General features: G+C 40.3%; 2 protein-coding genes across 3 annotated transcripts; one reads left to right on the top strand and one right to left on the bottom strand.

Annotated features, from left to right (window-relative positions):
• Nucleotides 1-393: 393 nt before the first annotated feature.
• Nucleotides 394-11,659, bottom strand: cmpk2.S (cytidine monophosphate (UMP-CMP) kinase 2, mitochondrial S homeolog). 2 transcript variants are annotated; one of them, XM_041565047.1, is made up of 6 exons: nt 10,779-11,659; nt 7,602-7,716; nt 5,498-5,701; nt 5,047-5,248; nt 3,122-3,355; nt 394-1,116 (listed from the first exon to the last, which is right to left on the bottom strand). In XM_041565047.1, exons 1-6 carry the CDS (start codon nt 11,517-11,519, stop codon nt 996-998), a joined length of 1,617 nt encoding a protein of 538 aa, XP_041420981.1. In that variant the 5' UTR covers nt 11,520-11,659; the 3' UTR covers nt 394-995. The 2 variants fall into 2 exon arrangements, with proteins under 2 accessions (XP_041420981.1, XP_018121406.1); XM_018265917.2 differs by lacking the exon at nt 5,498-5,701 and having other exon boundaries at nt 10,779-11,658.
• A 2,389-nt stretch (nt 11,660-14,048) lies between these two features.
• rsad2.S (radical S-adenosyl methionine domain containing 2 S homeolog) lies at nt 14,049-25,015 on the top strand. The gene is made up of 6 exons (XM_018265918.2): nt 14,049-14,958; nt 15,135-15,296; nt 17,474-17,703; nt 20,981-21,130; nt 22,998-23,030; nt 23,959-25,015. The coding sequence occupies exons 1-6, from the start codon at nt 14,646-14,648 to the stop codon at nt 24,121-24,123; spliced, it is 1,053 nt and encodes a 350-aa protein (XP_018121407.1). The 5' UTR covers nt 14,049-14,645; the 3' UTR covers nt 24,124-25,015.
• The last annotated feature ends 1,265 nt before the right edge of the window (nt 25,016-26,280 follow it).

The raw sequence follows: 26,280 nt of genomic DNA on the forward strand, positions 1-26,280 counted from the left end.
GAATTACTTATATTAGATATGCCATGACCTGGATGAAGGAAAATCGTCATAGTCTTATATTGTGACATTTCTATTCTATGTGTACTGTATATTGTGAGTGGGTCCCTAAGCTCAGTAAATGACAGCAGCACAGAGAATGTGCAGTGAATCAGCAGAAAAGAAGATGGGGAGCTACTGGGGCATCTTTGGAGACACAGATCTTTACTGCTAAAGGGCTGTGGTTGCCTTGGCCTGGTACAGAAGCACAAAACATAATGTACAACATTTCTACCTACTTCTTTAGTTAAGCTTTAGTTCTTCTTTAAATCAATTGGTTTAAACTACTATGTATACATTTTGTAAAATAAAATTCCAGGCTGAGTTAGCAGCCTATTATCATATGGGGCTTGTCTGATAGGTGCTTGATAAAGAGCCGGAGACGGCTCGAAACGTTGCTACGATTGGTCTGTGCCATGTTTGAATAAAGGCCTTTTTATTATATCAAGAAGGTGCTGTTCGTGTTCTATATTGAAGTATCTATGGTGTGTGGTGGCCACCTCTGAACGTGCACCTGAAATAAGTGGAGGAGTTGTGTGCTGACACAGAATTACTTCTTGTCTGATAGGTCAGAAATTACAGTAGTTTGGAGGTCCTCTCGTGTCACGTCTGCATAGGATCTGACTGTTGACCAGGGGAGCCACACCATCAGTTAAGCCTGATTTAACCCAGCAAATAGATGACCAAATTGGGCAATGGTCAGTCACTTTGTTGACTTTGCCTCTGGCTGAATTGTGCCTCCTGCATGACCTCCCTTAAATCACCATTAATAATTCCATCAGGCAGCAGTGCAAGAGTGCTAAAGGATTCAATGAGCACTAATCTGTTGGATTTATACCTCAAAGCTTTAAAAAAAAAAAATGTGGAAAAAGATATTTGGATAAAGCTAATGTAATGTCATCTTTACAATATATACAGTACATTTATACAAATGCTGCAGGCTCCTGAAGAAGGCCAAGCTAGATGACACAGTGCTTCCTTACTACGTTTAACGTTTCCTTTAAAACCATTTCCTTTGCCGGGCTGGCGTCGATGATCACACACTGGGGGTTTTCTATTCTCTTATACGCCTCTTCCACCCTGAAATACAGAAATGAGAAATACTGTAGCAAACACCATTCTAAAAAGTAATCAGACAGAACTCTGATTGGCGAGCATAGAGTGGTGACATTTTTAACCACGCCCATTTTGTGGCCACACCCCCTAATTACCATGTTCATTTTACAAATTTGGCAGGTTATGAAAGTTTGAACATATTTCTGTGTTTTTATTTTGTATTTCAGTCATCTATTCAAATATGAGCTGGAGAAGTAGAGGAGAATGAGGCACAGCTTTGACACCCTGGGTTGCCCTGTGCATGACTATATTTAAGGTCATTAGGAAACACACCACTAGATTTATTAGTAAGTCTCCACCCAGTTGCTAGGAAATTGTTTTATTAATATAAATAGCTGTCCAAGAGCTGACTTCCCAATGCTTCCACCCTAGTTGCAGGCCCTTGGGTGCCTATATAGAAAATATAATATTGAGCCCCCGTACATGAAATTTGGACCAGACACATAAGGCGACTACAAATTACATACATCCATAACACTACAGGATGCCATGAAATTCTGTACAGCAAACTGGTCATTTATATGGTTAATTTTCTTCTCTTTTCTTCTCTTTTTGTCCACCCATATAACTATTTTTTAATCTCTTTACACTATTGTGGTTATTTATTAAGGTGCAATTTAGGTAAAAAGAAGGCGATTTTTTTCACAATTTATTATGCCCCAAGGCTGTTCTAAGACCAAACCCGAAAATGCTCCATCTAAAACCTGCCGAATTCATGTAATTCAAGTCCATGGCAGATGTCCCCTTAACCATTGTTTTAAAACTCACAAAATCTCTCAAACAGTTTTTCACTCAACAGTCAGAAAAAGTCACGGTTTTTCCTCATTCGATTTTTTTGAGGTTTTTTTTATTGATAAAAATCATGGATTCTATAGTTTGGTCTGATTTTGTATTTAAAAAATCTGAAAAATGCAGATTTTGATAAATAACCCCCCAAGTGTCCATTTCCTGAAAATCTTTTTGTCTCCTCCCCACTCAGCAGTTTTTTGCAGTATAATTGAACCATATTATAATACAATTTACAATGTTTACACAGACTGTAAAGAAGAACAAAACCCTGCAGAATACCTTGATACTCCAGAGACCTTTCATCCCCCCCCCCCACAAACAGCATCATTGGTGACTAAAGATGGGCGAATCCGGGACGTTTCACTTTGCTGAATAATTTGCAAAATGGCAAAAAATTCACGAAACACATTGAAATCAATGGGTATCAAAATAATTTTTGTGTGCTCGTCAATATTGCGGCACGACAATTTTTTTTGGTCGGTGCGGATTTTTCAAAATTTTGAATTTTCAACTCCACCACCATCACTGAACATGTGCAGCAGAAGTCAGGCCCGGACTGCCTTCAACTTTTCAAAGGAAAACCTGGAGGACCATGACATGGCTCCTACTAACCCAACTGCACTACTTTCTATACAAAATAACACACAGCAAAGAAACTCATTTAGGGGGTCCCATGTGGTGCAGTTTTGAGCCAGAAGCTTCACACTATTTCATGGAAATGTGTTTAAGCTAAAGGAGACCCACATTGTAGTTCAATGCCTCCAGAATCAGGGAAATGTTTACCCAATCATTGTATATTGAGCGTTCCCCTAACAAGGACCTTTGTAAAAGCCTTAGGGCCACAGCAAAGTATGGGTTTAATAATACTTGATTTCTGTAAGGTCTTTAGTGATTCCTTCATTTTGTCTGGTTCCTTGAGGGTAATCCTAATTTATGGCCTGTCGGGGTCCTTGAGGATAGACATGGACAGCCCTGAGCTAAGCAGATGCCTTTAACAATATTTTCCCCAGCATTTTATTTGTTCATATGTTCTGGTGGGTTGAATGAAACCCCTAGGACATAGCAAGAACTTATACAGTATAAATTGCACCAATAACTTCCTTTATTAAACGTACGTCTGAGCAGGCATCAGATACCATACAAACAGGAGAACCATAAGGATGGGAATATTTATACATACTTCAGCCGGAACATGGTGTTAGATTCCAACTCCTTCTCTTCCTTGGTTTCTTCCAGTCCACGTCCCCGCATCCGTCGCATTCTCTCCTCGTCGCTGACAGTCAGCAGAATGACAAGATCAGGCCTTAATAGATCCCGTGGCCACTGATAAACTTCATGATGGCAGGGGGGGAGGCTGTGAACACTTCCAACTATTTCTGTAGCAATAGCATAGGCCGCCGTGCTGTGCCAATACCTAATTCAACAGATAAGCATAAGTATCCATGAGTATACACTATGCAGATAAATAATCATTTAAATCCTTGTAATTTGCTGCTATTTATCTGGCATTGGGCTCTTAGCTCTGTTAATATTTTATGAGTCACTGTGCCGCCAACTCTCAAATTGTATAAGTAGCTAGGAATCCTTATTATTCAGAAACCTGTTATCCAGAAAGCTCTGAACTGCAGCATTTTATTTTCCTATAAAGTCTTTTAAGGGCTTGTTCATTTTTAAATTAATTATAGTATGGTGTAGAGAGTGATATTCTGAGACAATTTACAACTGGTCTTCATTTTTTTATTATTTGTGGTTTTTCACTTATATTAATTCAGCAGCTTTCCAGTTTGCAATTTCTGGTTGCTAGGGTTCAAATTACCCTAGCAACCATGCATTTATTTTAATAAGAGACACCTGAATAGAAAGATGAGTACAGGTATGGGATCCATTACCCGGAAACCCATTATCCAGAAAGCTCCGAATTACATTAAGGCCTTCTCCCATAGACTCCGTTTATCCAAATTAATTGAAAGTGAAACTAGCCTATTGGGTTTGTTTAATGTTTACATGATTTTCTATTAGGCTTAAAGGGCATGTAAAGTGTAAAATAGAATAAGGCTAGAAATGCTGTATTTTGTATACTAAATATAAACATGAACTTACTGCACCACAAGCCTAATCAAACAAATAATTTATGCTTTCAAAGTTGGCTACAGGGGGTCACCATCTTGTAACTTTGTTAAACATCTTTGCAAGACTAAGACTGTGCACATGCTCAGTGTGGTCTGGGCTGCTTAGGGATCATCATAAACAAAGCTGCTTGAGTTCTGCATGGCTGGGAAGTAAGGTGAGGGCTCCCCCTGCTGTTCATAAGTATGATTGCTTCCCTGCTCAGCAGTTAGGGACCGTCTGACAATTCCTATCCACAGCAGTAAATGAAGGGAGAATTTCACTGCATACAGTCAGGTTTCTTATAAAAACAGTACACATTTTTTAATTAAAGTATATTGGAGATAGGTTTCTTTTTCATTAAAGAAAGTTAAAATGGTATTTTATTTTTTTGCCTTTACATGCCCTTTAAGGTATGAAGATCTAAATTACAGAAGGATCCATTATTTGGAAAGCCCCAGGTCCTGAGCATTTTGGATAACAGATGCCATACCTGTAATAAAAAGTAGCAATAACAATACATTTTTAACCTCACAGAACATTTGTGGGGTTAGTGACCCCTATTTGAAAGCTGGAAAGAGTCAAAAGAAGACAAATAATTAAAAAAAACGGCATCAAAAAATAATGAAGAGTCAGAAGAACATGGCAATTAATTCAAAAACTGTAAAAAAGAAAAAATGAAGACCAATTGAAAAGATTCCTAGAATTAGCCATTCTATAATACACTAAACGGTAACTTAAAGATGAACCTCCCTTTTAAGTCCAAGTTCAATTGTTTTTTTAGTAGCCTTATGGCATGGTTTTCAACAGAATGGAAAGGTTTCCAATCCTAAAGAGTCTGGTTAACCAGATACTAATATTGGATACTGAGAAAGTAAAGGCACATTTTTGTTCTTTGGGGCAGAACATTTATATTATGCTCCCTTTCCCATCCTCAGCAGAATCAGCATATTGATTTTTTGATTGGAAGCAAATACAAAGGCCATTTTTTTTACTAACCTGTCCACAATGACCGGTGAATTCATTGATGCCTTGGCTATTTCACAGGCCCCAACGTAGTTGCCCGCGGCATAATATGCTCTTTTTATAAGTGACGGCTCATCATCAAATGTTTTCCGCCACTTGCTAATGCAGTCAGGTGGTGACCTGAGTAATGTTGCCTTTAGGGAGTCCTTCAGGGATTCGGTTAGTGTGCTTTTCCCTTCAGAAAGAAATCAAATCTTAATATGAAGAACCATTTAAGTGCCAAGGTGCATCATGGGTAAATAGCAGCACCCGCTAATGATGTGTTTTTTGTAGAATATAAAGCAAACGTTAAGGCTGGTAGAGTTATGAGTCATTTATTTAACGTTATTAACTTCACTTTGGTAAACAACGAATCATAGATAAAGTACCACTAAAATCCCTACAAACAAAAGTTAGGCACCCCCAAGTGATTATATATACTTACTAGTAATGGGCGAATAAATTCGCCAGGCGCGAATTCGCAACGAATTCCCGCGTCTCACTGTCGGCAAATAATACTTTGCTCCATGCACGGTAGGTACCATTAGTGTGACCGGTCTCTGCTCTTTGTTTTGTCCCATGAATACAGCATACCTCCCAACTGTCCCGGGTTCTGCATCTGTATTGAAATGTCCCGACTTTCTCTGCACTGAACAGCCAGAAAAAGATACAAAGTTTCTAACGGAATTGGTTTTTGAGCCCAGAACAGCCATCAGGTGCAACTAAGATACTTTTGTAACAATTTTGAGATAAGCAAATAAGTAATTGTAACAATTTAGATAAAGAGATCCCTTGGGAGAAGTTAGACGCGCAGCTTAAAGGGCATTTCACCTTCATTAGCAAAACTGTAATAACTGGGGAAAAAAAACACAGAAATATGTTCAAACTTTCATAACCTGCCAAATTTGGTAACACAAACATGGTAATTATGGGGTGTGGCCGCAAAAAATGGGCGTGGGCAAAAAACTGCACTTTTTTTAGTGGTCATAAACTCAGGGCTGTATTTTGGTCTGATGCCACCTCAAGGAAATTTAAACCGAATAAGAAGACAAAACTAAACTTGGTCTCTGCTCTTTGTTTTGTCCCATGAATACAGCAATGCATTCTCCCATACGGCAGCTCAGTATTGATGATGGCCGGTGGCCGGGAGGCACGTAGGAGTCATTCAGAGACGCAAGTTAATGGCCGCTGACAGCTGCAGGTGGCACCAAAACTAAACTTACTCATAGTGCTCCTCTCAGCTCTAGTGATGGGCGAATTTGCGCCGGCGTCTCGTTTTTGACGCCGGCGCCCGTTTTTGACGCCGGCGTCCGTTTTTTCTCAAAAATTTTTTTTGACGCCGGCAAATTTTTTCGGCCAATTTTCGCGGGCGTTTCGCGAATTTATTCGCCTGCCGCGAATCGCGCAAATTCGCCGCAAATTCGCGCCTGGCGAATAAATTCGCCCATCACTACTCAGCTCTTTCACAGTTTACATATACTGTATCTACTATTATTAGTGGTTTCTAAGTCAAGATAGTAACAGTTTGGACTGCTAATGCCAGATTTTCACGTTACTGACCCTGTGGTTAATTGGCTAGGCACATGGAGCAAAGTCACTTAAGAGAAAAGCCTGATATTGGCAGTCTAAAGTTGCTAATATCTCAGATGACATTAAAAATAGAAACTGCATCTTATTACAAAAGTGTTCACAAGGGGGCTCTCATAGGGGCTTACATAGGTTTCTATTTGGGTATAGAACTCCTTTAATTTCCACTCATGCAGGTACAGAGCCATCTTAGTGAAAGGGGCTAATGGTGTATTACTATGGTACAATAAGCTGCTATATCAAACTCTGTTGCCTGTTACTGTACATTGTAGCACAATATACTTTATGTGCATGAAATTATAAACATGTCATGACTGGATCAAGCTCCACTGAGCTCCACTGCATCCATGCTGTTAAAGAGGACCCCTCAACCAAAAAAAATATTCCTAAACCTATTTTATCACATTAGTCAAGCGAAATGAACTTTAATTACATTATTTGAATTGTGTTTCCTTCAGTCTGGGAATTCATAATTATAACAAGCAGGCAGGAGCCATTTTGTGGACACTTAAGACAAGCCTTGTATCATCTCAGAATCTTGAATGGGGGACCTGATGTCCATCCCCATGCCCTGGCTACACAATTAAATGGTAAAGAGAATGGGGGGAATATGGGGAGAGCAGTGACATCTAGGAAGTGCTGAATGGAAAGTGAAAGCAATTGCCTGCCCCGTCTCTATGCCCAGGGCAATATTTGATTGACAGCTGAGATGTTTAAATGAGCTTACAACAGCTATGAATGCTTTAATAAAAAATAGAAATTGGATTTCATGTTTCATTTGAAAAGCACTTTTATTATACAGCTTTTTGTGTCTGGTTGACAGGTCCACTTTAAGCCCTGATCAGGAGTGATGAATACAATTTCTTGACTAAGTGTCTAACACATCACATGTAGCTGGTCCTGTACTTTATGTCCGTATTAGATGTGTATACAGTATATACCAGTTCCAGTTAATGACTCACCTGTGGCATCAAGTCCCTCAATAACAATAACAGGAAAACGTCCTTTCTTAGCGCTGGTGTCACACTTATCCAGAAGTTCTAGAATCCTTGCGGCTTCCGGGATACATGCAGAACACTGGAACATGAGGCAAAGTTCAAATGTTAAAATACATGTGATAAATGGCTCATTCATGGATATAATTAAATCCAGAAAATACAGTATGTCAATGGGAAAGTGATAGCAGGTAGTGTTCTATTACCCTGTACTATATATCTGTTGGCCTATGGTAATGAAAGTAAACTCGACATACAGTGTAAAAGCAGGGTCGGACTGGGGGGCCGGGGCTCACTGGGGCTGATGTTTCATGGCCCCTCTCCTGTAACTCTAACTTAGCCCAATTTCACCTACCTGCGTAGCGCAGTGTTGCGATGCTCTCGCGTGTATTGTTTTTGCTGTGATCAGTTGCAGGAAGATGATGCACAGGAAATGGGTCTGGGCCGGCAAGACCCGGGGCCCACCAGGTTTTTTCCCGGTGTCCTGCCAACCCAGTCCGACCCTGTGTAAGAGTGAGAATAAGTGCAAGCTCTACAGTAAATTTAGGATGGAGTCAGGGACACCCTAGGCAGTCTGGATGGCCACCTGGCAGGTGACAGAGGGGAAGGCAGGGTGGAGATAGTGGCAGAAGGGAGGGCAGAGCGGCAGAAGGTAATTAACAAGAACTAGAGTTGGTAGAAAACCCTTTAACAGGTACCTGCTCAGCGCCCCCTATTGTTTTGCCATAGGCAGTTGGCTCTTCCAGGCCCGGATTTACTTTCCAGGTACCCCTAGGCCGGCTCTTCTTGCCCCCCATCCCCTTTCTTGTGCCCATGCGCACATGTAAAATGTGCATACATAGAACTGGTCTGGCACTGGAGACATGCGGGAGATTTTCAAATCCGCATACCAGTCTCTGCAAATCTCCCGCACGCCAGTCTCCAGTGCTTGCCACAAATCTAGGCCTGTCCTCTTCTGCCTACCCCTAGCTCCAGCTCCGGTGGAGTCACAACAATAAAAAGTCTCTTTTGGATCAATGTGGATGCTAACCCCTTACATTTGCTGCAAAGTATTCCTTACATATGCTGTGGAATGTAAGAAATAATAATAACAATTGAACGAGTCTTTAAATTTATTTTCAGAGATTTTGGGCCTCATTTACTAGTGCGTCTGGTGCATGTGCAAGAACACTAAAAGGTGCAAAGTTACACCACTTACTGCTCATTCACTTTGGACTTGCAACAGGTGCAGGGTTGTCTGCAAAAGGTTAGTAACAGCTCTCCGACCCAGGAGCATGGAAGCAAACCTTGTGCCTGCTCTGCTGGGGGGCCCAGAAAGAATAAGGGGCAATTGGGGTATCGACTGATAATCAGCATCAGTATATTTATGAAAAATGTCTTATTCTCAATGTTTAAAAGTGCCATAAATGTATTTTGTTATGGAGAACAGTCATTTCTCTAGTGTCTATATTAAGGTTTTCTGAACAAAACATTTCCAGCTTTTCCAGTAACTGCAGTAGTTATGTGAACATGCAGTATCACTCATGCCCACTAGATGTCGTCAAATAACATCCTGTAAACACAAAACCAAAGCCGACATATATTTCTAGTTTCAGTAAATTAGAAAGTAAATAATTTCCTTCTAGTGATGAGAGAAATTTTTCTCCAGGTTTTTCCGTGACAAAGATGCCCATAGACTCCAATGCATTTGATGAATTTTTTGCAGTTTCGCCCCCATCACTACCCTTGTTATTAGCTCTTTACCAAAATTAAAGTGATGGTTCAACTTTAAGTAAATGTTTACTATGTAATAGAATGCCAAATTCTAAGCAACTTTTCCATTTGTTTTCATTATTTATTTTTTATAGTTTTATAATTATTTGCTTTTTTCTTGTGACTCTTTCCAGCTTTCAAATGGGTGTCGCTGACCCCATCTAAAAAGCAAATGCTCTGTAAGGCTCTGTATTGTTATTGTTTTTATTTCTTATCTTTCCAGTAAGGTCCTCTCCTATTCATATTCCAGTTTCTTATTCAAATCAATGCACGGTTGCTAGGAAAATTTGGACCCTAGCTACCAGTTTGTTTAAAGGGGAAGCAAAGTTTAGATTGAATAAGGCTAGAAATGCTGTATTTTATATATAGGGTTGCCACTTTTTCTAGAAAAAAAATACCGTCCTTCCTATATCTTTATGGGTTTTCCCTATAAATAACATTGGCATCAAGCAACATTTTTACTGGCCAGGTGGCAACCCTATTTGTATACTAAACATAACCATGAACTTACTGCATCACAAGCCTAATCAAACAAATGATTTAAAAGTTGGCCACAGGGGGTCATCATCTTGTAACTTTGTTAAATATCTTTGCAAGACTAGAACTGTGCACATGCTCAGTGTGGTCTGGGCTGCTTAGGGAATACAGCAAACCGGATTAATAATCAGAATATACAGACTGCATTGGGTCCTGTGTTGTCATGTAATCTAATGTATAGTTTTTGTATTGTTTAATACAAACTTTCTCCAACTCTGCAGAACCAGTGACTGCTGCAAAATAATCCTCCAAATAGAATCCCAGTTTATCTGTTTAAATCTCGCTCCATGATCTTTGTCCCTGCAGCTGGAGTTGGAAACTTTAAAGGGGTTGTAAAGCCAAAATAAATTCCAATGCAAATCTCTACACAGTCGCCAACTGCTCTACAGGGAAACAAACAAAGCTGCTTGAGTTCTGCATGGCTGGGCAGTAAGGCGGGGACTCCCCCTGCTGTTAATAAGTATGATTGTTTCCCTGCTCAGCAGTTAGGGACCGTCTGACAATTCCTATCCACAGCAGTAAATGAAGGGAGAATTTCACTGCATGCAGTCAGGTTCCTTATAAAAACGGTACACATTTTTAAATTAAAGTATATTGGAGATAGTTTTATTTTTCATTAAAGAAAGTAAAAATGGGATTTTATTATTTTTGCCTTTACACGCCCTTTCAAATGCAAACCGAAGAGCTGCTAAATAAAGAGCTAAATAACTCAAAAGCTACAAATAATAAAAAAATGAAAACCCAAATTGTCTCAGAATATCACTCTCTACGTCATACCAAAAGTTAATTTAAAGGTGACTGAGCCCTTTAACCCTTTTATTGCTGTTTAACTCATTCTATACGAAACTCTCTTACCTGTAGTAAGACAGCGCGGGTGCTACTCAGTGAATAGTACACAGCAGTGTGTAGGATATTGAGCGCAAATGGGGATGGGTCCGGCTCCCCCATTCTCACTACTTGCCAATGTTCCTCCATCTCTTGTTCTCCTCCATTCAGTTCCAATACATTCTGCCAGATGCCCCCTTGTGGTTTCTGTTGGTAAGTGAAAGAACTGATGTGCTGCCTGTGCTCGCTGAGCAGGTGCTTTAGCCTGTGTTGAGTGCTGGTGCAGTTCTGGGGGTCACAGATAAAGAAGCCCCTCAGTAGGGAAGCATAGGGGTCCTGTGGGAGGTAGGAGAGGAGCCTTAGTACGTGGCATGTGCCAGAGAATAGTTGGGCGAGCTGTTGCCCCAGGGATCTATGCAGTCTGGCAGCGCTTACTGGGAATGGGTCAGTAATACACACAGACAGGGCAATGCCCCCATGTGCCAACATTGGCCACTCATTAGAAGTGGCAGGAGAAGCTCTATCCTTATTTGTCAGTGATGTGAAATAGAAGGGCTCTGGGTAGCCCAGGCTGGGGTTGGCATCCACTGCAAAGATCCTGTGCTCCCAATCTGTACTGCAGGGGTTGTGAGAAGTGCCCATGATCTGGCTATAAGAACTGGATATGCAATAGCTGCAAGCACTGGATATTATCTCTATCTGCCGCCTCACAGCTTCCCTTTTGGTTATTAGCCGAGACAAGAGCCCGACTGTGCTCCAGCCCAATATCATGAAAATAGTGGCTCAGACTGAGCTGCTCCAGCATTTATAATTAACACGTTTCAGCAGGAAAGGAAAGTGAAAGCGACTCATTAACTATTCCCTCTCTTATCTGCAGTTTCTTTATGGCACGAAGCTCCTCCCATTCGCTCACTCCCCGCTGCCACTCACACTTCCCAACTGCCTGGTTTCGTTTCTCCGGTTACAGGCAGTCTGAAAGTTCATTTCTCAGCTAGATCAGAGCGGATAAAGGGAAACTGAACACAAGTCTTTGTTATCAAACAAAGGGAGGAGGGGGGTGGAATACTGTGCATAAGTCTTGGGTCTTGAGCTTCTGGCTGAGGGGCCACATGGGGGTCACAGGTAAAAGTACAAAGCAACTACAGTGAAACCTCAGTTTTACATCCCCTGATTTTAAGTTTTCCCTCATTTTACATTTTTGTTTTGTGGTCCCACTAGGGTACCACCTTTTAATAAAATTTCAACCAGCTGGTGGTGGGGGTGGGAACAAAAGGGCGAGGCGTGACGTAAAAGTGCGCAGTCCGTGATGTAAAAGGGGTGGCCCGTGATGTATAAGGGGCTGGCCCACATCGTGCGATGGCCAGAAGGAGGCAAAAGGTACGTTTTGAGCGGATTACATTTTCCTGGATTTTACACTTTTATTCTGGTCCCTTGAAAAATGTAAAATGTGGGTTCTACTGTATATTATTTCCTAATTTATTTTAAAGTTAATGAGAATGCATAATATGCAGCCCTTCTGTTGGTGAACTGCAACTCTCAGATACCCCAACCTCTCTTTCTCTCTCATAGTTATTACTCTCAGTTGCCTGCCTGCTCTCAGACTCGTCTTCTCCCATTGTGGCCCCTATCAGCTACAGGTTTCCTCACAGATGTAAGGGTTGTGCTTATTAAAATAACAAATGCAGTATTTACATCTGGACACCTCCTCATCCTTAACTGTCTCTAGGGTTGCCACCTTTTCTGGACAAAAATACTGGCCTTCCTATATACTTCTCTTTTTTCCCTATTAATAACATTGGGATCAACCATCATTTTTACCGGCTAGGCCGGTAAAATACCAGCCAGGTGGCAACCTGTCTCCCATCTGCTTTTACCCAAGAATATCTCCTCCTGTCTGTGTGAGTTGGCAAGTTAAATGTAATCTGGTGCTAGTATTTATTTGATTAAGCTGGCCATACACAGTCCAACCTGTACAGTACGTAACCATTCAGTCCGGTCCGAAAGAATATTTTTTTAAAAAACTTTGGGGCCAGGGCCCCCCTTACAATTAAAAAAAAAAATGTTGTACCCAAGGAATATTTTTTTAAAAAAACATTGGCGCAAGGGCCCCCCTTACAATTTAAAAAAAATTGGGGCCCTAAAGAATATTTTTTTTAAAAAAAAAACATTGGCGCCAGGGCCCCCCATTACAAGTTAAAAAAAATTGGGGCCCCAAAGAATATTTAAAAAAAAAAATTGGCTCCAGGGCCCCCCTTACAAGTTTAAACATAATGGGACCCCATAGAATATTTTTTTTTAAAAAAACATTGGCGCCAGGGCCCCCATTACAAGTTAAAAAAATTAGGGTTTATTATATTATAGGTGGACTAAATCTACCATTTCCAGTTGGCCTTCATTATTTATTTTTAATGGCTTTGTTTAATTGGCCTTCCTGTTCTAGTTCTCTTAAGGCCAGGCCCAAACTGACAATCTGTGGGTTCTGGCAAACACCAGAGGGGCTGCTGTAAAATGCTATAAACATTCATTATTTATTGGGCTGGCTGGGGGGCTCTTTGTACTAGGGCCTATTTTGAATGTCAGTCCAGACCTGCTTCAGGCTGTAAGTGAAAAAGCTAAATAGGTTGTCTTAACCTTCTGCTCTCAAAGCAGGAGGGCACACACCATGGGATCAGATAACAAGTTTGTGATTTGGGAGTAAATAGATGGCAGACTGAAGGTCAGCACCTTTAAAAAATCAATGGTACATGTTTCATTTTATTTGGTTGTACCCTATGGAATACTGAAATCTGATTGGTCAGAGAGATCAACTTATTGTGGGAATTACTGTCATGGCTAAGGTGGGAGTAGGTCCAGGGTTCCCCAGCATACTCAACTAAGCAGGGTGCTGGTATCTACGCACACAACTTTCATTTTAGCATGCCCGTATTTGCCCTTGAGGGGGCCCCGATGACCCAGAACATGAGTACTGCTCCCTGACCTCCTGCCCTGGTGCACATGGTAGAGTCCTGCATTGGTTCGGGTACCCGTGGGTTTCCCACAAAAAAAGTGGGTACCCTGCGGGATGAGGGTAGGATTTTCAGGTGCAGGTATATTGTCTATATTTTACTCCTTTTCAATTTTTTACAAAACTTTTTTCTATCCCCGCCCACTTTTGATGATGTCACTTCTGGTTAGCAGCAACATCACTCCTGTTTAATGGTAGTTGCGGATCTAGGTCGGGTAGCGGATCAAAGTGGGTAAATATATGGGTTGTGGTTCGGGCCACGGGCTGCGGATTCCGGTCTAGTCTGGGATCTGCACAGGACTCTAGCACAGGGGGAGGGGAAGTGCGGCTGGGGATTGTGGCTGGGGGTGTGGTTGCCCAGTGGGGTGTGGGTGCCCCTGGTTCAGAAACTCCAGTGGGCACTGGACCTCCCTAGTCCAACACTGGTTGTAAATGAACCTTGTAGTGTTTCCTGTGCATTAGCTTTAAAATGAGCACTGATCAATCAAAACTGATGGCACTATTATTCATCATTTGAAATAAAGATAACAGGCATGGAAAGAGCAGAATAAAGGCAAAACTTCTGCCTCTTCATGTTTGCTGTGCATCTATAAATTCTTTGCTACATATGAAAACAAGAATGGAAAGCAGCAGAGCAATTGAGCACCGCACCCTGGTAATAACAACCGGCCACTAGGTGCTCCAAAGAACCTGGGAAACCGAAACTACTTGTCTGCTGTTTATCTAACTGTCACGTCTGAAGAATGGAATGTGAAACTTAACCAGATAATGCCTGGCCATATTTACTGTTCATGGGCTGGTCCTAAGGGTATATAAACCCCACTCACAGCACTGCAAAGCATAAACAAGAGAGAAGACATCACTGCATTGATATATCAGTACCTCTGTGCAAGATGCTGTGCCTCCTTACTCTAACAATGATGGAAATGTTCTCTGCTGTTTGGGGGAATTTCAGGATCCTCTTACAAAGCATAACTATATTCTTTCTCTGGTGTTGGCTGGAAATCCTCAGAAAGTCAAAGACGCCAACCCAGAGCGTAAAACCGGAGGCTGGAGATGGCACCAAGGTGACTCCGACCAGCGTGAATTATCACTTCACCAGGCAGTGCAATTACAAATGTGGCTTCTGCTTTCACACGGCAAAGACATCGTTTGTGTTGCCTATAGAAGAAGCCAAGAGAGGACTTACTATGCTCAGATCAGCAGGTAGGTCAGGAGTCAGGACTGACTGTTTCTGTGAGTTGGTAAAGATGCTCTATTCAGTAATTATTATTGCTTTTTAAATCATTTTACCATATTTCCTATATGGGAATTTATTTCAGTGGGGTCTTAGAACTATTTAACATGCACTAACTATTGACTCCATCCATTCTGTGTTGCAGGTATGGAAAAGATCAATTTCTCCGGCGGGGAGCCTTTCGTACAACAGAGAGGTCATTATGTTGGAAAACTGGTCCAGTTCTGCAAAGAGGAGCTGAAACTGCCTAGTGTCAGTATTGTGAGCAATGGGAGTCTGATTACAGAGAAGTGGTTCAGACTGTATGGTGAGTACAGCAAATACTTATGTTCTGCTGTTCGCCTTTAAGTTAACTTTTAATATTATGTTATAGAAAGATCATTTCTAAGCAACTTATCAATTGGTCTTCATTGTTTTTTTAAATTATTATTTGCCTTTTTTTCTGACTCTTTCCAGCTTTCAAATGGGGGTCACTGAACCCGTCTAAAAAATGATTGCTCAGTAAAGCTCCCCCTTTTATTGTTATTGCTCCTTTTCCTAACTCAGACCTCTCCTATTCATATGCCAGTCTCTTATTCAAATCAGTGCATGGTTGCTAGGGTAATTTAGATCCTATTATATTAATAATAATAATAATATTATTATTATTATTATTATTATTATTATTATTATTATTATTATTATTATTATATCCATTGCACATATACATTTGTAAATTTCTAATTCTACATTTTTATACATATGTCAATCCCTGATAAATAAACCTGTAAATTTTGTTCATATCTTTTGCATATTCATAATTACTGCAGCAACCTGTACATTTGTTCATCTGCTCGTAACTCCTGATTATAGTTAATACAAACTGTATATTATGTTCATATGACTGTAAATCCCTCTGTAAATATTATCCAGTTCATTCTTGTACATATCAATTATAATTTATACCTTATCCTGCACTTACTGCTTATTGCACTCCTGGTTAGACCTAAACTGCATTTCGTTGCCTTGTACTTGTACTTGTGTAATGACAATAAAGTTGAATCTAATCTAATCTAATAATAATTTTACTAAAACCTAACTAAAAGGTGAACAACCACTTTGTTAGCAGTTATTGGTCACAGCAGCAAAGTGACTTAGGGTTTTTTTTTAATACCTGTCCCCATCCTTAAGTAATATTCAGTCACATGACTACAACTTTAATCACTATGGCATGTGCCCCCAATTGCTTACAGTTCATTAGACCAACACATGGTGGGGGGTATCCAGACTGGGGCCCTTGATTGGCGATATTGCCAAATGAGGGGATCATTGCTTACATGGTGGTGAGACCCATCATTTGGCCCTTGAGCCACATTCATATCACATGGGGGACCAATGCGTATTTTCAAACTCAAATAATGGGTCTTGGTAAGGTGCCACCAGAAGTCATGGGACCCCATACTGCTTAATTAGCAAAGACCTCCCACACTGCCCACACACAGGTAGATCTGCTTGATTGGTGAGATTGCCAAATGAGGGGATCATTGCTGAGACCCATCGTCTGACCCTTGAGCCACATTCACATTACATGGGGGACCAATGCATGTTTTCAAGCTCAAATAATGGGTGTTGGCAAGGTGCCACCAGAAGTCATGGGACCCCATACTGCTTAATTAGCAGGGACCTCCCCCTAAGTGACCCCGGTTATCTGCCTACTGGTCACCAAGGGTGAGGCCATGCCAACGAAGTAGAATGAATTCCCAATTAAAAATACATTTACAACTAAATTGCAGACTGGCAATGTCCCTGATAAACCTTATCATGCCGACAACAAGCTGAAACCTCACCCCAAAAAAGCTAGATTTGAGGTCTGCAAAGTCTAGGCAGTGCAGGGTGAGTGAGTGGGGGTTGGGTATGTTGTAGGCATGATAAGGTTTATCAGGGTCATTGCCAGTCTGCAATTTAGTTGGTTGTAAATTTATTTTCCATTGGGAATTCATTCTACTTAGTTGTGTAGAATGGCCTCATCCTTGGTGACCAGTGGGTATAAAACTGGGGTCACTTAGGGGGAGGTCCCTGCTAATTAAGCAGTATGGGGTCCCATGATTTCTGGTGGCACCTTACCAACACCCATTATTTGAGCTTGAAAACACGCATTGGTCCCCTATGTGATGTGAATGTGGCTCAAGGTCAGATGATGGGTCTCACCACCATGTAAGCAATGATCCCCTCATTTGGCAATCTCACCAATCAAGCAGATCTACCTGTGTGTGGCCAGTTTAAGCTGTTTGTCAGCAGCAACATGGCATCTCCCACAGGCAATCACATATTTAGAAAAACACGCCATTACTGATTGCTGTGCTACCTATACCAACCCCTATAACATCAGCACAATATAAAGACAATGTCCAATTTAAGTACTAACCATTTAATGCAAAGCTTACTTGAAACATTCCTGTACAACAGTGGGGTCTTTCATTGAATCAACACTGTGTTTGTCCCCAGGCGAATATCTGGACATCCTTGCTGTGTCCTGCGACAGCTTCAACGAGGATGTGAACAAGTTAATTGGACGAGGACAAGGAAAGAAAAACCATGTGGAAAATTTGCTTAAAATAAGACAGTGGTGCCGGGATTATAACGTTGCCTTTAAAATTAACTCCGTCATTAACCGCTACAATGTCGACGAGGACATGAGCGAAGAAATCTCTCGGATTAATCCGGTGCGCTGGAAGGTATGTTACATAAACAAGCACCACTACTTTTATTTGAATTTATCATTGTTTGCTCGTGTCAGTTAGAAATACTGACTAAGTATTCCTTAAATAAAACTTGGTTTAATCAAGAAAAAATCACTGATTTGCCATTACAGGGGTTATACTAATATATTTTCAGTATGATGTAGACAGCAGTATTGCAAGCAGGCTTAGTTTTTATGTTTTTATGGGTTTTTTTTTAATATACTGGTATGGGATCCATATCCAGAAACCTATTATCCAGAAAGCTCTGAATTACGTAAAGGCCGTCTCCCATAGACTCCATTTTATCCAAATAATTACAATTTTTAAAAATGATTTCCTTTTTCTCTGTAATAATGAAACTGTAGCTTGTACTTGATCCCAACTAAGATATAATGAATCCTTATTGGAAGAAAATCCAGCCTATTGGGCTTATTTAATTTTTACATGATTTTCTAGTAGACTTAAAGGAGAAGGAAAGGTTAAAACTAAGTAAGCCTTATCAGAAAGGTCCACCTAAATATACCAGTAAACCCTCAAAGTAATGCTGCTCTGAGTCCTCTGTCAAAAGAAACACAGCATTTCTTTCCTTCTATTGTGTACACATGGGCTTCTGTATCAGACTTCCTTCCGGGTGTGAGCATGCTCAGTTTGCTCCTCTTCTCCTCTCCACCCATCCTTTCTCTGCTGTAATCTGAGCCCAGAGCTATAAGTGAGCAGGGAGAGACTCAGACAGGAAGTGATGTCACACCAAGCTAATATGGCAGCTGCTATCCTAAACAAAGAGAGACAGTGTCTAGAGCTGTTTACTCAGGTATGGTAAAGCATTCTGCAGAATAAATATAGTGTTATAGCTTGCATTATTGTGGCTAATGTATTGCCAATAAAGTACCTCCGTAGCTTTCCTTCTCCTTTAAGGTACTGTATGAAGATCCAAATTACAGAAAGATCCGTTATCCGAAAAACACCAGGTCCCGAGCATTCTGGATAACAGATCCCATACCTGTATTTACAATTTTGTTCTGCAACATGCATGCTTGGCATTTCAACTGCTAATGTTTCAACTGTTTATATAGGGAGATAATGAAACAAAAGCCAGAGTAGAAAGGGGACAGTAGAGAATATGAAGTGTTTTTGTTCTGTCCGTTCAGTGAATGGGTCTCTCTTGCTAGTTGTCCATGTCCTGCATGAGCTGCTCAGGTGCCTTAAAGGGGTTCCTCTCCTTTGAGTTAACTTTTAGTATGATGTAGAGAGTGATGTTCTGACACAATTTGCTATTGGATTTCATTTTTTATCATTTGTGGGTTTTGAGTTATTTAGCTTTTTATTCAGCAGCTCTCCATTTTGCAATTTCAGCAATCTGGTTGCTAGGGTCCAAATTCCCCTAGCAACCATGCATTGATTTGAATAAGAGACTGGAATATGAATAGGAGAGGGCCTGAAAAGATAGAAAAGTAATACAAAGTACCAATATCAATAAAGGGGGAGCTATTTCATTTGTTTTTTAGACAGAGACAGTGACCCCCATTTGAAAGATGGAAACCTAAGAAAAAGGCAAATAATAATATAAAAAAATAAAAATAATGAGGACCAGAAAGATAAGTAATAAAAAGTATCAATGTTATGTTACACACAACTTGTCTTTAACAATAAGGGGCAGATTTACATAGGGTCTGCCGAATGTAAATCCTTCGATTTCGAATATCGAAGTCAAAGGATTTACAGCAAATAGTTTGATCGAACGAAAAACGATTAAAGGATTCGAAGGATTTTAATCCATCGATCGAATGATTTTTCTTCGACCTAAAAATTTACAGAAAGCCTATGGGGTCCTTCCCCATAGGCTAACATTGCACCTCGGTAGGTTTTAGGTGGCGTCTAAGTTTTTTTTAAAGAGACAGTACTTCGACTATCGAATGGTCGAATAGTCGAATAGTCAAACGATTTTTAGTTCGAATCGTTCGATTCAAAGTCGAAGTCGTAGTCGAAGGTCGAAGTAGCCAATTCGATGGTCGAAGTAGCCAAAAAAAATGATTCGAAATTCGAAGTTTTTTTTATTCTATTCCTTCACTTGAGCTAAGTAAATGTGCCCCTATATGTGTAGCCTTACAGAACATTTGTTTTTAAATGGGGAGAGCTGGAAAGAGTTGGAAGAAAAACTGTAACAAAAAATAATGAAGACCAACTGAAAAGTTTCTTAGAACTGGCCTTTCTATAACACACTAAAAGTTAACTTAGAGTTAAAACCCCCTCCCTTTAAAGGGGTTGTTCACCTTTGAGTTAACTTTTTGTATGATGTAGAGAAAGATATTCCGAGACAATTTGCAATGGTTTTCATTTTTCATTATTTGTGGTTTTTGAGTTATTTAGGTTTTTATTCAGCAGTTCTCCATTTTGCAATTTCAGCCATCTGGTAGCTAGGGTCCGAATTCCACTAGCAACCATGCATTGATTTAAATGAGAGACTGGAATATGAATAGGAGAGGGCCTGGATAGAAAGATGAGTAATGAAGAGTAACAATAACAATACATTGGTAGCCTTACAGAGCATTTGTTTTTAGATGGGGTCATTGACCCGTAATTGAACGATAGAAAGAATCAGAAGAAGAAGAAGAAGAAGAAGGCAATGAATTAAAAAAACGATAGAAAATAAATAACAAAGACCAATTGAAAAGTTGCTGAGAATTGACCATTCTGTAACATAGTAAACGTTCATTTTAAAGTGAACCACCCCTTCAAGTACTGTCCTGCAGAATATTTTCATTGCAACGGCAGTCAGTTTAATGGCGTCTGCTGCCAATTAATCAGCAGTTAAAAGGAAAATTGCCCATTCACAAAACTGATTAGCATTAGATTAATTCTGCCGCTTCTACTTTGCAGTGTGCAGGCTCAAAGGGACTGACAGCCACACTAGTGAAATATCCTCAGGCTTCCAGGGAACATTTGTAGCGACTAGAGGGCAAGTCCAGTCAATCCATTTATTGCACATGCCACTAGTGATGGGCGAATTTGGGCAGTTTCCCTTCGCCTAAAAATTCTCGAATTCCAGCGAAATTCGCGAAATGACGAAAAATTTGCGAAACTGAGCTGGCATCTCGTTTTTGACACCAGCAAATTTTAACGGCGGTTTCGTGAATCGCGGGAAATTTGTGCCTGGCAAATAAATTCGCCCATCATTAATCATGATCCCACCTTTAGTCCAAATGGTTTATTTTTATAATTTTTCAATTTCAAGTTACATAAATTACACAAATGGAATTCTTTGCACGTGTAGGTATTCCAGTGCCTTATTATTGAAGGAGAAAATACCGGGGAAGAGGCTCTGAGGCAGGCCGAGACGTTCGTCATCAGCAACAAGGAATTCAAAAGTTTTTTGGATCGACACAGAAACATCAGATGTTTGGTACCTGAATCAAATGAGCAGGTAATGACCGTATTTATGAACCCATACAAATATTATGACCAGGAATGTGACATTACTATAGCCCAGGGGCGTAACTACAGAGGAAGCAGACCCTGCAGCTGCTGGAGGGCCCAGGAGTTATAGGGGGCCCCAAAAGACCAATTTCAACATATATTGGTAAAACAGGACAATATGTTGGGGGCCCTTAAATTAATTTGCTGTGGGGCCCACTAACATCTTGTTATGCCACTGCTAGAGCCATCTACTATCATTACAATGAGAAAAGTTCTTTCTGGTTTAGATGAATAATCTAAAGACAAACCTGACATGGCAGCTAAACCTCTTTATTTTACAACTTAAAGGAAAAATAAAGAAGTAGCTAGAAATGTTGTACATTATGTTTTGTGCTTCTGTACCAGCCCAAGGCAACCACAGCCCTTTAGCAGTAAAGATCTGTGTCTCCAAAGATGCCCCAGTAGCTCCCCATCTTCTTTTCTGCTGATTCACTGCACATGCTCTGTGCTGCTGTCACTTACTGAGCTTAGGGACCCACTCACAATATACAGTACACATAGAATAGAAATGTCACAATATAAGGCTGATTAGTAATTAATACAGATAATTACTACATGGCAGCACAGAAACCAGTGCAATTAGCATCAGAATTTAATAATCAGCAAACCTGTAGCATCAGCTTATATTACAGGGGAAGCTCATTTTCTGCTGGATAATTAGTGACGAGCCCTAAGCTTAGCTTCTCAACAGCCAATCAGAGCCCACTGAGCATGTGAGTGTCACAGACACTTTCCAAGATGGTGACCCCCTGTGACAAGTTTGAAGTCCTGGTGCAAAAAGTTTAGAATATAGAATATGGCATTTTAAGCCATAGTCATTTTTAGAGCTTAGTTCTCCTTTAAACATGATTTATAGGGACCTTGTACTGATCAAGCATTGTTATATGAACGCATGAAAGCCTATTAAACCATGCAAAGCCATAATGTATAAGTACACGGTCCCTATAAATCAAATTTACTTTTGATTTGCTTAGTGTCAATGTTTCTGCTTGGTGAAGCCAAGCAAGTTATCTACCCTGTGTCTAGTCAATCTTGCCACCAGTGTCCACTGTTTCCATTGATTAAGTACCATTCTTCTTTGGGAACAACCTTTTACTGGTATGTAGTGATGCGAATTCCCTGCGAAATTCTCAAAACGGCAAAATTTTTGCGAAAAAAAATTGTCATCCGCGTCAATTTTGGATGCGCGTCCGAAAAAGTCGATTGCGTCAATTTTTTGAAGGTGGCATTAAAGTCAGTGGGTGTCCGAATAGTGAATTTTTTCAGGAGACTCGCAAATTTAAAGAGAGCACACTTTTCTGCCACTATCTGACCAATGGGAATCTTGGATCTGATTTGCCTTCCAGTAAATAGAGAGAGATATTTGGGCTCTCACTTCTGAATGGCCCTACCAGGTTTTTGGCTGTGCCATAACTTGGTTGGAGGATTACTTGTTTTTTTCATTCTTAATACAGGTATGGGACCTGTTATTTCAGAATGCTCAGGACCCGGGGTTTTCCGGATAACGAATCTTTCCGTAATTTAGCTCTTCCTGCCTTAAGTCTACTAGAAAAGAACAAGCTACTGTGTACTTATTACAGAGAAAAAATAAATCATTTTTAAAATTTTTAATTATTTAATTACAATGGAGTCTATGGGAGACAACCATTCCGTAATTTGGAGCTTTCCAGATAATGGGTTTCCAGATGACGGATCCCCAGCCTGTAATGTGTTTTTCTTTAACCGTGCTGTATATTTTTCAAGTTATAAGTTAACCAGCCATGCATAAAAACTGTGCCAGGTGTCCAATACTTACCTTTATTATTATATTGCAGATGCGGGATTCTTATCTCATCTTGGATGAATATGTAAGTTATCGCTATCTATTTACTGTGTATTCCTATGAGCATGCTCTCACATAACTGCATTGTGATGTCATTACTGTAGAGGGAATTATACAAATATACATACAGTATATCTATATATAAGCATCTAAGAAGGGACTCATTCTCTTACTCTGCACAACGTGTGTGTTTGGGGCAGCAGTTGCTATGGGCCAACCAATGATTGATACACAAAGAAATTAAAAGTGCGGCTCAGTTCAAAATTAAATAAGTCAAAAGCTGTCAAAAATCAATCTCTAGCCTGGGTGTATGAAACCCCAAGATCAGCACATCAAACAGCAAACTCCTTAAGACACAATGGCTCACCTGGTAATGAAGTTGACCTGGATCTAAAGATCCCAGGTCCTGCATCTCCTGCTAACTGGTGCACATTAGCTTAATCAAAGCAAGGAAGATTTTGCACTCACCGATTTCTTTTGGTGGCCTCTGTGCAGTTCCCCAAGCCCATAGCTAGGGGTGATGCATAGGCAAGAACAAAGAAAGGCATGTAGTCCTGAGCCTTTGTGGCCTGCCTACAAATCCAGGCCCACATATTGAATAGTTATAGGCCTGTGATGTATCCTTCGATATGGACGCGTCAGGACAAGTTTGTTTTTAGCTATATGGTATAAAATCAAGTTTTAATTCCAAGTGGGTGACAGTAGGAGTGTTTGCCTTTGTTTTTTTCTTGTCAACCAATGATTAAGACCAGTTTAAATATTAAACTTTTAAAAAAAGTTATGTTTCGGAGGAGCATAGGAGGAAACTGGTTTACATGGAGGAACCTATACAGGGAGAGCATACACATTTAACTGCAGATAACACCCACGTTGGGACCCTGGCTGTTTGGTTAAAATATTTGGATACTATTCGATTGGAAATAAGCTATATGCCCTCTTGTTTTCTTTTTTAGATGCGTTTTTTGGACTGTAGAAATGGGCGAAAGGATCCGTCTAAATCTGTCCTTGATGTTGGCGTTGAAAATGCTATAAAATTCAGTGGGTTTGACGAGAAGATGTTTTTCAAAAGGGGAGGAAAATACATTTGGAGCAAAGCGGATTTAAGGCTGGAGTGGTGAAGCTGTTGCTTTCTCAGTGAATGGACAATGCACTACTGTAACGTGTTTGTGTATAAAAGCAATGCGTACGTTACGTTATTTGCCATGATTACAATAAGATGTATATTTTGTTTAATATATGATATTTATACCAGTATTAATTAACATGTACAGTCATTCGGTTACTCAATGCTCATCCCAAACCCAGTTTGATTAAAGTAGAACCCCAATGGCGGAATTACCGGGGGAGCAGGGGGTGCAATTAGGCCAGGGCCCGCACCCCTCAGGGCCCCCCAGCAGCTCACGCCCCGCCAATTTCCGGGAAGATAATTGCGTACGGAGGGGGCGGGGGCCCAGCTGCACGTTTCTCACTAGGGCCCGCCCCCCTCTAGTTACGTTACTGTAGAACCCCCCACTTTCCCAAGTGTCTGCTTCAAAAAGGCATAAATTCCAGGAAAATGTTAAATTTGGGAAAGAAAAATGCAGCTTGCCTGAATGGGACCATGACAAATCTGCATCAATTCTGGGGATGTAAAATCGGGGTTCTACTGTATGTCATCAACACTGATTGCTGCTGCTAATTAACAGCTTGCAAACATTAATAATGGAGATTGTCTTGTCAGCTCCTTCTAGACCATTGCACTTATGTAGACATCATACCAGCAACCTAAATAGGGCACATCAAAAAATTATACACACCCCAGATGGGCTGATTACATGAGAATTGACAGGCTACATTCCCCCCCCCCCCGGTCCTGAAATGCATATGATTCCAATAATTATCCCAATTATCCCAAGCACCACTATGTAGCCATAATGGCAAGACCAGCATTGATGATTTGCTTTCCATAATTTTGATCACCATAACTTCAACTAAAATATCATATTGTTTTGCCTCCAATAAGGATTAATTATATCTTAGCTTGGACCAAATACAAGGTACTGTTTTAATATTAAGGAAAAAAAGGAAATAATTAAATTAAAAAAAAAAAATGTTTGATTAAAATGGAGTCTATAGGAGATGGCCTTCTGTAATTATGAGTTTTCTGGATAATGGGTTTCCTGGTAATTTAGCCTATCCCTGTATTATGTATAAACTTATTTGTATTACATGGCACTTCACCTTGTAGACAAGAGAAAACAAATTTGTGTCCCTCAGATTGTTGTGAGCTAGACCTCTTTCCACCTTCCCAAAGCCAACTTTGTGTAGCATCCCTGTTCTAGGCACTTTTTTTTTTGCTTAAATTAAATATTTTTAATTTGTTGCATATTTACCTCAATTCTAGGATTGTTCCAATACTGCTGGTACCTACTTTCTGCAGCATAGAGCTGACACAGAGATCCCCAACCAGTAGCTCGTGAGCAACATGTTGATCTCCAACCCCTTGGATGTTGCTCCCAGTGGCCTCAAAGCAGGAGCTTATTTATGAATTCCAGTCTTGGAGGCAAGTTTTAGTTGTATAACAACCAGGTGTACTGCCAAACAGAGCCTCAATGTAGGTTGACAATCCACATAGGGGCTACCAAATGGCCAATCACAGCACTTACTTGGCACCCCAATAACATTTTTCAAGCTACTGTTGCTCCCCAACTCCTTTTACTTCTGAATGTTGCTCACGGGTTCAAAAGGTTGGGGATCCCTGAGCTGACATAAGAAACACCAGCATTTCCTAGCACTTCTCCTTCTGTGATGTTGGATGGTGTAGTTTAGCAACATCCAGATGGTCACATATCAGCCAATAATTGTAAAGAAGGATCATTAATGAAGAAAATATGTTGTTTTGTATCGTTGTAACAATGTCAATTTATAAACAGTAAGCAAAAAAGCTAATTTGTACAAATACGGTATTGTTGTGCTCTAATATGACTTTTGTTTTTGTGAGACGTTTTATTTTTGTATGTACATTTTACAGTGTTTTTGTATTTTAAATAAACAAGATGTATTTTTCCCATCCCTGCTAGTGTTATTGTCTTCTTCATTTACATAATGTTGATCTAAATAGGGTCTTGTGATACACAAAGTCTATTCTTTAGACCATATTGCTGACATGTCTGAGGTTAAAGACTCTCTTCCCGACACTGCATTGATGATGTGTGACTAGTGATTCGAGAAGAGTTTCTGCGATTCGCTGCACGCTAATATTTTGGCGAAACTGCATTGAAAATTCATAGGTGAAA

This window comes from Xenopus laevis, chromosome 5S, assembly GCF_017654675.1.
Source record: "Xenopus laevis strain J_2021 chromosome 5S, Xenopus_laevis_v10.1, whole genome shotgun sequence".
NCBI lineage: Eukaryota > Metazoa > Chordata > Amphibia > Anura > Pipidae > Xenopus > Xenopus laevis.

Coding starts and splice junctions, on each gene's coding strand:
- rsad2.S (XM_018265918.2), top strand. CDS start 14,646: ATGCTGTGCCTCCTTACTCTAACAATGATGGAAATGTTCTCTGCTGTT. Junction 17,704..20,980: donor TTAATCCGGTGCGCTGGAAG/GTATGTTACATA, acceptor TTGCACGTGTAG/GTATTCCAGTGCCTTATTAT. Junction 23,031..23,958: donor ATCTCATCTTGGATGAATAT/GTAAGTTATCGC, acceptor TTTCTTTTTTAG/ATGCGTTTTTTGGACTGTAG.
- cmpk2.S (XM_041565047.1), bottom strand. CDS start 11,519: ATGATATTGGGCTGGAGCACAGTCGGGCTCTTGTCTCGGCTAATAACC. Junction 5,702..7,601: donor TGAGGGACTTGATGCCACAG/GTGAGTCATTAA, acceptor CTGGCTGTTCAG/TGCAGAGAAAGTCGGGACAT. Junction 3,356..5,046: donor TCACCGGTCATTGTGGACAG/GTTAGTAAAAAA, acceptor CTGTTGAATTAG/GTATTGGCACAGCACGGCGG.